Below are 14,771 nucleotides of genomic sequence, written 5' to 3'. Positions count from 1 at the left end.
GCAGAATGGAGCAAAACATGTTACCTTCTTTGTTCATTAAAATCATGCTGTAGTGAGAAAACAGTATTGAATGCATATCATGCTTACTTTCATTCTCGTCTTAGATATGGGGTCACCTTCTGGGGAAACTCTAAAACAGTTAATAGCACTTTTAAACTACAAAAAAGGGCCATTACAATCTTGTTTGGGTGCAAGCCTAGAGACTTTTGTAAACCCCTGTTTAAGAAATCTGGTATTCCTCCATTACCATGTGAATACATTATTGAAACCCTTTTAGTCTTTAAATTAAATGTAGTAGGCAAGGACCGAAGACTGCAAAAAACTGTGATATACATGAGCACTTTACCAGACAAAACAGAAACTTACATATGACTCAAATCAGCACAGCACTGTGCCAAAAAGGTACTTTTCACATTGGAGTTAAGCTTTATAACAAACTTCCTGAAAATGTACAAGCTATCACTGAGGTCAATACATTTGGAAAATCTCTAAAGTCATATTTACAGCATCACTGCTTTTACTCCATTGAAGAATATTTAAATTTATGAAATGTGTTATATAAATACTTACGTGTAAAGTGTATTATTGTAACCTTAAATATATATGCCTTGAAATGACTTTCAGCCTATATATTTATAACTTGACTTATCCAATGTCTTATGCATAAGCTGCTATGTAGACAACAGGACCAATAAATAATACAATACAATACCAGTCAGTAGTGAGCAGGCTATGTTAAGTAGTGGATGTGTGGCTGTAATAGGACAGCAATGTTGCATTGCAAATCACATTGGAGCAACTTCCTTAAATCAAGTGTTACAGACACTTTTGTATGTTTTGATGAAGAGAGAAGTGTGTGTATAGTTCATACCACACACAACTTAACTCCTGAAGAAAAATTATGTGTGGATGCCTGCCACAACTTGTTTGGAATGTGAAATGTGGACAGTTATTTTCAGAAAAAAGTTGTCACAAGTGGCAAGTCTTGGTGTTATCACTACAGACCTACCATATAATGACAATGTGCAGAAAGTCACATTTAGAGTCACCACTTTGATGATATAACTGACATTCAGACCGATGTGACATGCAGTTTGAACATCATCCCACAGAAGGAGCTTTCTGATAGTTTTGCCTGGATGTATGAATGTTCTGTGTGTTGCACCCAACCAGTGGGAGACACTGTAAAACAATTGAAGCATTAAAAGCACTATATTAAGTTTCCTATTTTTGTTTTTTAATCCAGTCTTGAAAATAAAGTATAATTTGGACTACAAATGAGTAAAATGTACATTGTAGTTATTTTTTAAAATATTTGTATTATAGATTATATGCTTTTGTATTTTTATATTTTGTCTTAAGGTTCCAGATCTTTAATAAAAATTTTCATTACTTTGCAGTTACTGTAGAGAGGGGTTGGTCTTCCCCTAACACACAGCATATTACTGCCCCTAACACCCAGCATATTAATGTTCAGCACACTGGATCACATTCAAAGTCAAGACGAGGCAAGATGGGTATGTTCATTAAAGAGATTTTTCAGAATTTTCTTGTTCATCACAAACAACTATTGATTGACTGATAATTTGTGAATTGTGGTTTATTTGTCTCGTTATGTACGTAATCTAAATAGTTTGATTCAGTTGCAGAACACACTTCAAAACTGCAGTAAAATTTCACCGTAAATACAGAACAGCTGATGTTAACAAACTGCATAATAATAATAATAATAATAATAATAATAATAAAATCTTTGTTATACATATAGGAAAAGCTAACACTTAACTACCCCTTGCTCAAATTATCATTTCATTCTGTATGAATTCTACTGAACAGTAGCATTTCTCCCACAAAATCCGCTCTAGCCTTGTTTTTAAAACTTCTGGCTTCATATTAAGTATGTTTTTGCCTATTAACTTGGTCTATTTTGTCATCCCTATATACTGTGGAGTCTGTGCATATACTTTCAACTGGTTGTGGGTAGCATAAAATTATTTTTGTTTCGCATGTTATATTTGTGGTTAAAATGATTGTCCAAAAATAATTTTTGTTTGCTGTGTAGGAAGACCATAATTTCATAAATGTATAGGGAGGGAACAGTTAAGATTTGTAGTTTCCAAAATAATGGGTAACCCAGTGTGTTGATCTTACTCCTTATGTCCTTCATTATTGTTGCTACTCTGTAATGCACAGAGAAATTATCTGTAATACTCAATATTGTGATTTAATTTTTTCATTGATAAACTGTATTCATGCGTGTTTAGTTTATTGAAACTGCACAGCTCAAATTTTTGGTCATTTTCAAAGATGCAGAACTTTCTATGATGAAACCTGTCTGGAGTTTCTTAATGTTTAAATAATTCTAGCTACAGGCTAAATGTAATGTTGCTCAGTATAAAATAATAATAAAAAATAACAACACTGAGCCTTTATTCCACAAAATTGCAGAGTTTTAGCATTAGGTACACTATGTGGCCACATCGTACAGTGTGCAGTGGCATCAGCATCCAGTCATGCACAGGGCAGAAAGAAAGGCAATTTTATAGCGTGCATTGATTTTCCTGATAGAATGGCATATACAAATTGCCAGTATCTTATTTGGCAGTTTATTTATGTTATCTCAAATATCCTGGAATTCTTCCACCCACTTCACAGTAAATTCTTCTGATATGTGGCATTCTTGCTGAGTGTTAAATATTAGTTTCAGCTAAACTGTAATTTTTACAATCACTACAGAAGGCAAAAATAATTTCTTTATACAGGGTGTAATTGCCCCAGAACAACTGGGAAATCTTGTTTCTTTTGTGACATAATGTAAGATCTCTTAATGCTATATACCTATGAACATACATAAATGTTTACTTGGAGATGAAAAAGCAGGCAAATTTGGTCAGTAGTATTGAGTAAAATATTTTGTTCCAAATATGTTGACAGCTTTAGCAGGATTTTACATATCCTAAGAAGAACAATGTTCTTCAGTCACAAGATATGCTTCAACACTGTCTGCTACCTCCTCCAGGCTTGACGCTGTTTCTTAATTTGTGTTGTTTACATTTTAAATGTACAGAATGCCTTTCTTTGGTAAATTATAGACTGGCAGCACACCGTGTTTTATCATTTGTAACTCCCCCCCCCCCCCTCCCCCCCCCATGGCTTTATATTTAATCCTGCAGTAGAATATAAACTGCCAATTATACACTTTCTTAGCTTCACAAAGAACCTTGTTAATTTTTTATACAGTCTGAAAAAGTCATGCAAAGCTTATTGTTCTTAGTTCTGGTGTATACAAACAATTGTGTGGTCTCTCTCTCTCTCTCTCTCTCTCTCTCTCTCGAAATTTGTATACCATCCTACTAGCTTTCTGCAGTGCTGTGAAAGTGTAAGCCCGATTGGAATTGAAAATGCTACATAACAGTGTTGTGCAGTACAAATAAAGAAAAGGTATGTTAAAACCACCACATAGCAAAATATTGGGTTCTTTGAATTGCAGAGTCCAGTATTGAAATGAATATTATGTCAAAGACTGCTTTCCTATTTTGCATTCATCATCTGGATAGGATATGATAAAACAATTGCCCTAAGTACAAAAACTTCATATGTCCCCTTGGTTCAGTGCTGCACATGAGCATATGATGCCCCACTACACATGAAATTCCAAACACAAATGTGACAAAACGCATATGAGCAAAGTAAACACCAAGCATGGGCTTCATTCAACATTGTAGTAAGATCTGTTTTCTGGTGCTCTTTGGCAATAACTCAAATGAACCTATTTCTAACAGATCGCAGCAAAATGTTGCAAATGGCTGTGAGAGAAACATTACGTTCAAAGTAAGTTTCCTCTTACACAAGATGAATTATGTCAAGTGTGAGAATGCATAATGAATTTCTTAAATTACTGAGTGTTTGACTCACATTCAAAACTTAACACTTAGAAAAATTTAAGGCCAAGAAGACCAGACATAATGTCATTATTTAAAATATTATTGGCACATTTGTGTTTAAAATATCTTAAAGAGTAACACACGAAAAAAAGACCAATATTATATATGATATATATGTATTAATTTAAACCATTAACTTTTCCTGTTTGTGTGTTCACACTATGTAACAGTGATATTGCTGTTGGCTGACTACATCACATGTCCTATGCTCCGAATACCTGCCGTCATCGGCTGGTGAGATCATGTGTCATCAGCTATGATTGGCTAACAAAAGCACATCACAACCTTGATTTCAATGCTTTGGAAACTAACATGCTGTGTTTGGTAGAATTCGTATTTATACTCTTGTTAACACAAAAATGTGCAGCATACATGTTGCCACACATGAAAGATCTTTCCAAAACGTGATGTTTTGTTTCATTTTCTAAGGTTCTGGGAAGTTTTGTGCCAGTGTATAAAAACTTCACCATCCAAAGAAATAATAAGTTTTACAGTTCAGAGAGAAAGTACACTGTCACTTAACATGAAAAAAGTGTATTTTCACCTTCACCCAGCGAAATGTGTATTTTTAACCAGGAAATCCTGGAAAAAATCTGGATTTTTTTCTTGTCTGTGTATATACCTGGTATAGATATTGTATTCTTGTTTAATATTCAAAATATGCTTCTATATTTTAGTGCAAATGTCTGTAACAAGTTGCCTTCAGACACACAGACAAGAAATTGGGAGTTCCAGAAAATGGAAATAAGAGAAAAACAAACACATGTTAGCTACTCTGATAAACTATGCCACTATGTAATCAGAGTGTCGAAAAGCCATGTGTAGTGCAATCAGTAGCATTGCTTGGTGTATACAGACATCCATTATTACTTTCTATAGATAACTGCTTTCGCTGCTCATGAAGTCTTTTCATTTGCTGGTGCACACATTGCGAGTGTGACATTCGCTTTCTCCTTTCTGTTTTTGCTGCATGGGCTTTCGAAATTGCTGAGGCTTTGAGTGCCACTTTTTGCTGTATTGCTAGTTGGCTTCTGTTTTGAGATCTTTGGCCAACGTTTAACAATTTTGCTGATGTTTCACCAGCACAAGTGCCTGGTGTTGCCAAAAGTTCACCCTCCATTGCCAGGGGTGGACTGACATTAATCCTATGGCCACACATCAAATGTGTCTGAGGACCTTCCCCTTATCATTATGAACAGTGTTCATTCACCACAGTGTCTGAATCTAGGTAAACAGATCCTGGATTCCCGTCATTCAGAAAAAGCCCCTTGCAGGTAGGAAAGGAAGAAGCTTGATGGTAATGAACAGTGGAAAACCCTCAGACTTGTGCAAAACAGGTACATACAATCTCTAGCTGAGGGCTTGACTCCTGTTTTCCACCAGTGCTGTAGGGTGAAGCCTTGACAATACCAGCCACTTGTGCTGGTGAAATGTGAGGAAGATCCTTTAACAGCTGTTAGCAATGTCAGGGAACAAAATAAAAACAGTAGGGGATATAGTGAAAGAGGAGAGTGGTAGAACCAGAAAGGAACAGGAGCAAATAACATTAAGGGTAGATGACACATTAGTAACCGATGGGCATAGTGTGGCAAATCTATTTAACAAGTACTTTATATCCGTTACTGATAGAATGGGATTGTCAGGATCAGTAAATAATGCCTTTGAATGTCTGAAACTAGCCTTTACAAGTAGCTTCAAGTACATGAATATGTCACTCACTTCGCCAAAAGAAATAACTTCCATAATAAAATCTTTAAAAACAAAGCATTCTAGTGGTTATGATGAAATATCAACAAAGTTAATTAAGGCATGTTCTTGTGAGTTTAGTATAATTTGAAGTTACTTGTGTAACCAGTCAATTATAACTGGGACATTTCCTGACTGGTTAAAATATGCACATATTAAGCCTCTAATCAAGAAAAGGGATAAAGAGATACCATCAAACTACAGACCGATTTCACTTTTGCCAGCATTCTTAAACATTTTAGAAAATGTAATGTACAGGCAGCTTCTCAACCATCTGACCCCAAATAACATATTATCAAGAACACAGTTTGGATTTCTGAAGGGTTCTAGTATCGAGAAGGCTATTTACACCTACAGTGACAATGCACTTAATTCATTAAATAACAAATTACAAACAGCAGATATTTTCTGTGATTTGTCAAAGGCATTTGATTGTGTGTGCCACAACATCCTTTTAAATAAATTAGAATTCTGTGGTTTTACAGGCAGTGCTGCAAAATGGTTCAAGTCATACCTCGCTAACAGGAAACAAAGGGTGTCAGTGCAAGGGACTAGAGAATTAAGTCATCATCAGAATGGGAAGAAATTACATGTGTCCCACAAGGATCCATCTTAGTACCATTGCTTTTTGTTGTGTACATTAATGACCTCTCGTCAGTTACACTGCCAGAAGCAGAGTTCATTTTGTTTGCAGATGACACAATTATTGCAATAAATATCATGTCAAGTGTAATTCTAGAAAGATCTGCTAATTATATTTTCATGGATATTAATAAATGGTTTAAAGCCAACTCACTGTCATTAAACTTCGAAAAGACTCACTGTATGCAATTCAGAACCTGTAAGAGGTTTCCACCCAGCATATGCATAAAGTATGAAGAAGAGCAGATAGAAGAGGTTGACAGTCTTACATTCCTAGGATTTCAACTTGATAATAAATTCAGTTGGTTGGAGCACACTAGAGAACTGCAGAAATGCCTTAACAAATCTGTATTTGCAATTCGAGTGTTAGCTGACATAGGTGATATAAAAATGAAAAAGCTTGCATACTATGCATACTTTCATTCCATGATGTCATATGGTATAATATTTTGGGGTAACTGTTAAAGTCAAACAAAAGTTTTCAGAGTCCAAAAGTGTGTAATACGTATTATTTGTGGAGTAAATTCACAGATGTGGCGTAGAAACCTCTTCAAAGAACTGGGTATACTAACTACTGCCTCTCAGTATATTTACTCCTTAATGAAATTTGTCCTAAATAATATATATCTTTTTTCCAACAAACAGCTCATTTCATACATACAATACCAGGAACAAAAATGATCTGCACAAGGAGTTAAAAGCACTTACTTTAGTTCAAAAAGGGGTCCACTACCCAGGAACACGCATCTTCAATAATTTGCCAGCAAACATAAAAAATTTAGTTACAAATAAAGATCAGTTTAAAAGGAGCCTGAAAGACTTACTAGTGGCCAACTCCTCCTACTCCATTGATGATTTTTTTAATAGGAATAAATGATGTATTGTATATATTCATACTATTAGTATTGTTATTTCATCTAAAAAAAATTTGACATGTTCCACATTCACAAGGATCTCCACAGCATGGATCTATGGAATGAAAAACTAATCTAATCTAGCTGAAGTTCCCGAGACTGAAGCCAACAGCCAGTGCATGAGCAATGTATGGTAGAATGTAGTTCACCCCATCCAGATGCTCTTGATATTTGGTAATTGTTCTGTGGCTATATTTAACAGTAGTTGTAGGGCATTTTTGTCATCCTTCCATAAGTGTGGCTGTGATACCAGATGATCCCAGTGCAAGTGTGATGTGTTGTTTTAGCACATATTTCCACCATCAATACATTTATTAGAAACATTTTCCTGGTGCTGTCTAAAGTATCGAAGTAACTAATTCCACCAGTGTTGCTGTTGATTTGGTCCATGATAACATTGTAAATTTGCTTTTGATTGTCACTAAGGAGTGGTTTGTAATGAGTAATGCATTGAAGTAGTTCCTTGATGTTGTAGCTTGAGTGAAGCTTCTTGTAGTGTTAATTCCCATTGGTTGTCATTTCAGTAGTCCTAAGCATTGGCATGCTTCTCTGTATGTCTGGCATAGACAACCATCAACCTTCTTGAGATATGTGAAACTTGTTTGTCCTTGTATTTCTTGTAGCAACATCCGGAGATAGAAACATTAGATATTGTTCAAATGTATAGTGAATACTCAGTGTAGTGCCCCAGTTTTCATGAGTCCTGGATGATCCTCTACTGGAATTCCTTGTTTTCATCACTGAAAGTTTTTTGTGCGTGTTCCATGTATAATAGGTAGGGACATCGACATATAGTAATGTTTTCGCAAATTGATCTGTTTGGCACAGTTGGAAAAAGCTGTTAATGTTGTCTTCTGACATGGTTCACTTGAAGTTTTTGTGGCAGTGTCTTTTGTGAAGTAAACTCTGTGTCCATTCTCCAAATGTACTGCTAGATGTTGCACAGTTGGTTTGCATTTGTGTATGTGAAAACTGAAAATCCACCATGCTGCTGCATTGCTGTTGATGTATCTTCCCATTTGGGACGTGAGAATCTTGTCATTTCTGTTTTGTTGTTCTCTGTCTTTGGCTGTTTGAAATGCTGCCATGTCATTGCCTTTGTTCACATACTTCCAGAGATATTGTATTGATATCACTGAATTGCAGTGTTCTAAGTTTGTGCGCTTGGAACATTCTAAAAGTAGTGTGCTATAGGGTACTACCCTCTGATTGTCTATTTTGAGTTTGTCACTGCCTTGTATTTACGTTTGTCCTGTGAAGCCACAGTTATTGGGTGATAGCCATCAACTCCAATTTGTGTGTCATGCAAGTATGGTTTTGGGTTTTTTTTTTTTTGTACATTTGTGTCAGGCATACATGGGGAATTGGTGTTTAATAGCCCAAATGCTCCATGAATCATGTTTTTCATTACTGTGTCATACAGTTCTGGACCTTCTAGCGGTTTCAGAAATTCAGCTTGGATGATTTTTCCAATATCCATGAGATGAATTCTGTCGTGGAGAGAGAGAGAGAGAGAGAGAGAGAGAGAGAGAGAGAGGGGGGGGGGGGGTGGGGGTGGGGGGTGGCAGTCCCCATTTTTGCCACACATTTGTGTACAGTTAGAGGGGGGGGGGGGGTGGCAGTCCCCATTTTTGCCACTCATTTGTGTACAGTTTCAAAGATGTGATGTTTTGTGATGACTTCAATAAATCAATTTTTTGTTGGAAAACTGAGTCTATACTGTCTTGTAGATGCATGGGGGCTTGTCCATACCTTAGTTGTCCTTTGATTTATGGCCATGACGAGTTGCATGTGAATGTTTTGGAGAGGTCACATCATCCATATTTTCTTATGTAGGTCAGGGCACCTTGAGTATGTTCGTGCATGTGTCTCAGATTTCCTATGTATGATGAGGGTAAGATTACCATTGCTCCAATGTCATCAATGTTTCTGTCATGTATGATTGTTTATCTGAGGTGGATGTATTCTTCCATGCGTAATTTCTTCTGATTCAGTCTTATGTAAAGCATCCATTCTGTAGCTATTTTTGCATACATATCTACTAGAAATTGTTGGAAAAAAAACAGCAAGTGTTGAGAATGTGATTGTATGTTTCATTGTCTCTGATCATTAAGGGGCAAGCATAGAACACTTTGGAAGTGCATTTGTTGTTTGTTTCTACACCTGTTTCAGGTTGATTTTGTTTCACATTAAAATGATATCCACCCTCTCCATGCAGAAATAGTAATGGATATTGGAGGACATCAGATGAGCGGTGTGTCTCTATAATGCATTGTAGTTCTTCACTTCTTTGTTATGCAGTTATGTGACAGCTTTGTCCACAGTTACAATGGTAACTTCATCTGTCTGAGGTGCATTAAATCAGTGTTCATCTTCTCTAGGTGGTCTTTTGTTGGCTTGAATTATGTATGGTCTTCATTGGGTAGTGGTAGTAATGATACCATGTTGCGATAAATTTGTTCTTTGATGAGAGAAACATTACCAATCTCTATTAGTGTTGAACGAAGTGACACTGAAAGAAGTCATTAGCAAGCAGGCGTGCTGTGTTTTTATATTTTGAGGAAAGTGTTCAGAGTCTGGAGTTTCCCCAGTCATGTAATGTAAAAATTACTGCAAAGGTGCTTCCAGTGGCGATAATCGAATTTTTCCATTCATGCAATAGAATGCTGGTGTTCCTTTACTGAATTTTTTCATGTTGCAAAACTGGCAGATGTTATCAATTTTTCTGATCATGGCATGTTTGTGTTTGTTATATCCTTTCAGCAGATCATAGCAGAATGCTTCATAGATTTTACTGTTTACTTGTCCTAATCACGCTTTCTGTAGGCTGTTATTTTCATGGCTGGATTGAGATCACAGCCTTTTATTATAAGTTTATGTCATAATTTTTGAGTCTTCAATCTTCATTTCATTGTTTTTCAGTTTCTCTGCTTCTCACAGTGTTCATTGTCATTTGTTTGTAACTTAAACGTGGTTTGCGCTGCTTGCCTGTTACATTTTTTTTGCTTTTATTTTTCCTTTCACCATTTTGCTTCAGAACTGGCAAGATCTCCTCTTTTATGTTTGGGCATTATCTAAAATATAAATCAGATCAACTTTTTATTAACAAAAACACTAAGTACTCTTTACACACTTCATTTTCAATTTGTATTCAGTCACTGTACCACTTTTACTGCTCATACTTCCCTGTTTGTTTTTATTCACTCACTGTACTACTTTTCCAGTTCCTCATTATGTCACTAATAAGAAACTGATGTTTGAACTCGTGACAGGTCTTTACATACCCCTACCAATGGGTAGCCCCACCCATGGTGAACTCCAGAACATACCAAAAAGGCTTCGAATGGTCTACAATGTTCCAGAACATTCCACAATATTCAAGAGTATTGATCTGGGACGTTCCTGAATGTTCCCAAACATCCTGGAATCTTTCCGAACATTCCAGAAAATCCTAGAGCATTCTGTAACATTGTGGACTGTTGTGGAATGCCCTTGAATGTTATAGAAATTTCTAGATGACAAAACTTCCCAGCCCTTGTATCTTAAAAAGCATGCCATTCAGGTAAAAACAGAAACTTTCATCGTGGATGGGCGATAGAGGGCTACCACACCGTAGAACTCCCTTCATCGTACTGGGACTCGTTTCTCAGCTGTAGCAGCATAGGCATTGTACACTTACTTTTATAATATGTATATTGATTTAAAAATTATTACAACCCATGGTATTCCTATAATTTTTTTGTAAACAGACTTCAAGTTAGATACATTTCCTGATTTCAATCATTGTGTGAAAAAAGACATACCTACAGCGGGCTTTATCATATGATGGTGAAATGAGATACTCAAAATTATTTTAATACCCATTGAAATGAAATCTTCTCTATTTCTGTTACACATTCAAATACTGTAGTACTCAGTCCAGTAACCATGCAACTTAAGTTTGCAGTTCGCCTAATAATTTCTGAGCTCACAGCTTTTACGTTCCTTACTTTGTAATTGAGGCCAATATGTGCCCCATGCTTGTATTTTATAACGTTGTTATAGGAGTTACCTGCAGTGTTCAGTATAATTCAGTATAAAGTGATCCATCAACCAACATTTATTTAGAAAACATTGCCAATGTGGAACTCAGCTTGTCCTTTCATTGCATAATCTCCTGTGAATCATGGATGAAGGACAAGAGACAGATTCCACATTCCTAGATTTCTGGAAAGCATTTGACACAGTGCCATACTACAGACTTTTAACAAAGTTCTAAGCATGTGGAATAAGTTCTCAGATACATGAGTGGCTCAAACTCTTTCTAAGTAACAGAACCCAGTATGTCATTGTGGGAGTGTACGTCACAGGAAAAAGTATAATCTGGAGTGCTCCAGGGAAGTGTAATAGGACTGGTCTAGTTCTCATCATACATAAACTGTCTGATGAATAGGGTATACACCAATCGTCCTACAACTGTTAGCTGATGACACTGTGTAGAGTACAGGAAAGTGTCATAATTGACTGACTGTAGGAGGATACGGAAATGACTTGGACAGAGTTTCTTTTTGGTGTGGGGAATAGCAGGTTGCTCTTTATGTGGAAAAATGTAAAATAATGCAGATGGGTGGGAACAAGACTCCTATATTGTTTGACTACAGTATTACTGGTATGCATATTAGTAACTTCAAGTAAATATTTGGTTCTGATTCTGAAAAACAACGTGAAGTAAAACTAATATTTAAGGTTGGTTGTTGGGAAGACAATGTTGGGCTTCAATTCATTGGGAGAATTCTAGGAAAGTGTAGGCCATCTATAAAGGAGACTGCATATACAACATGTGTATGACCAATTCTTCAGGCCGCATTAAAGCTAAGATACTGAACCAATTCAGAGGTATGCTGCTAGATTTTTTATCTGTAGGTTTGATAAACTTGTGAATAGCCATTCTTTGTGAAATGAAGTGAGACTCCGTGGAAGGAGGAAGCCATTCTTTGGAGAACAGACATTTGGATCAAGACTGCACAAAGTGTTACTGCCACCAGTGTACCTTTCACATTAGGACTGGGAATACGAGATAACAAATCAGAGCTTGTAACAAAGCATATACACAGTTGTTTTTCCCCCACTCCATTTGCGAGTGGTATGGGAAAGCATATGAACAGCAATGGTACTGTCTGCCATGCACTGTGTACATAGATGTAGAAATGTGGCTTTGAAGCTGTTTACTGTTTCTGTCTCATAGTAGTCTGTTGAATAAAGAGAGAAGAATTTAAAGCTGTTTTTGATTCAGTCCAGGTCTGCTCAAGCCGAAGATTTAAGAAATTATTGGTGCAGTGTGAACTATAATTAGATCCAGATGTGCAGTTGTAACTAAATTGGAGGATTTACTGACATGCTGTTGCAGAAGAAGCTGAGTAGCACAGTCACCGTGGTGTAGTGATTATGTTACTGGACTGTTGCATGGAGGGTTGTGAGTTCGAAACTCATCTGAACTGTAAAATTTTAATTTCTATTTTTGGTTCGAGTACATTCTAGAAGTATCCACAAATGTCAAGAATCATTGTACTGGAATGTTCTGTAACTGTATATATACCATGTGTGTTCTGGCCGCAGGCAGTTCGCTCTGTGCTCTTGTATGTGCAAGTGCTGAATAAACTTTGGCTTGTATGAGAACAATGAGGAGAAGTTCACAAGCTGGGAAGTATTCCAGGCGGAACTGGGCAAGTAGTTCAGTGACACACAATGACAGAAGTGCAAGGCTGAAAATAAATTAAAGTGCAGGGCACAGCGTCCAGGAGAAACTACAGCATTCTACATTTAAGAGCTGGAGCTGTGTAAAATAGTGGATCCTAGAAGGGTGTTGCTGAGGACATGTATCAAGCCCTACTTCTGAAGGAGGTTCCAACAGCAGACGACTTCATAAAATGGTGTCAGTATATTGAGACAATGCATCAAAAAGGAATTACATGCAAGAAGTTTGAACGGCTTCCAAACGTCGTATCAATACCTGTGATCGAGGAATGAACTGCCCTTTAAAACAGTGAAAAAGTAGAGACCCAATTGAAGTTACATTCCTACAAAGCCACTTGAGGAACCTGTTCGGGCACTGACGCCTGGAGAACCCTGGATAACCAACCAGTATGTTTCCACTGCAGACAACCAGGACATGTGATGCACACTACTGTCAAGAAAGGTGTAGGATATTTGATGACACCCAGTCCAGAAGACAGCAGAACAATCTTAGACGACAGCAACTCTGGGACGACGAAGATGAACAAGATGATGTGGGTGCAGGACGATGTAGGTCACCATCACCGCAAACTAGCCTCTGGAGAGGACACTCCCCAACATGCCGATCAAGGTCTCCATCGCTGTTTAGAAGCTCTAGCTAATCACCTAGCTGCTGCAACCTGGAAAACTAAACGGTGTGACTTTCCTTGGAGGTGAGACCGCCGAAGAGAAAAATCCTCCGCTGTTGAACGCTACAAAAATGATAGGAAACTACGTCTATATCCTCACGAATGGCTGACCAGCACAAGCTCTTGGGGACTCTGGAGCATCATATTCAGTCATTTCAGAGAAGTACCGTCACCAGTTGCAGAAAACCGCATTCGTCAACAGCAAAACATCTCTGCTGAAGATGACTAATGGGAAATACGTAAAACCTACAGGAAGATGTCATTCGTGTGGGTATGAGTGGCCATACACAGTCCTTAGAATTCATCATCTTACAAGAGTGTAGTCATGATGTCATTCTTGGATGGGACTTTTTGAAAGCTTCTCAGGCAATTATAGAGTGTGGTCACTCGAAGATTATGCTAGACGAGATTAGATACTGTGAACAGGAAGATGCGCATCAGAGTGTGTGGAGACTATGCGTGTGCTGGATGAAGTGATCATTCCTGCAGTCAGCGCTAGAAAGGCAACTGTCATGTGTCATGCCATGCATGAACGTGTGGATCTTCTAGTGGTATGTAAGAGAAGCATACCACTGAAGAATAACTTAGTCATCCCAGCGTCTGTTGTCTCGTTTAAGAACGGATTCGGTGAATTGCGGATAGTTAACTGCTGCTGAGAAACACAGATCCTTCCAAGGTGCCTGTGCATAGCAAACACTGCGCTGTTAATTGCCGAACAGCTGTACATCATAGAAACCTCCCATGCCAAGTCTGCGGGCGACATTGACACTGCCACTACAAGACAAGACCTTCTAGCTTGACTATCACCAGATCTCACTAAGGAACAAGAGAAGAAGCTACTTGTCATTCTTCAAGAGTTCTCCGAATGCTTCAATCCACAGGTAAAGAGCAAATTGGACAAATCCACGCGGATTAGCCCTGGAGACCATCAACCAGTGAACCAGAGAGCATACTGTGTGTCAGCAATGGAATGTCAAATAATTCACGACGAGGTAGAGAAAGTGGTGAAGAATGACATCATCAGCCTTCCCAGAGCCCATGATCACCAACAGTGGTTATCGTCAGGAAGAAGGATGGCAGTTGGTGCTTTTGTGTTTATTACACAAAGATTAATAAGATAACTA

The 14,771-nt window shown here is 37.5% G+C and overlaps 1 protein-coding gene across 13 annotated transcripts in view; it reads left to right on the top strand.

Annotated features, from left to right (window-relative positions):
- The window catches only part of LOC126297741 (uncharacterized), a 387,999-nt gene that overhangs the window by 185,122 nt on the left and 188,106 nt on the right, over positions 1–14,771 (top strand). For all 13 annotated transcript variants that reach the window (XM_049988891.1, XM_049988898.1, XM_049988892.1 and 10 more), the window contains one exon: positions 1,401–1,517. In XM_049988891.1, the coding sequence (XP_049844848.1) occupies positions 1,401–1,517 (117 nt within the window). The remainder of the gene's footprint in view (positions 1–1,400; positions 1,518–14,771) is intronic.

Source organism: Schistocerca gregaria, chromosome X (genome assembly GCF_023897955.1).
Source record: "Schistocerca gregaria isolate iqSchGreg1 chromosome X, iqSchGreg1.2, whole genome shotgun sequence".
In the NCBI taxonomy this organism is placed as follows: Eukaryota; Metazoa; Arthropoda; class Insecta; order Orthoptera; family Acrididae; genus Schistocerca; species Schistocerca gregaria.
This window is presented reverse-complemented; position numbering and strand designations above follow the sequence as displayed.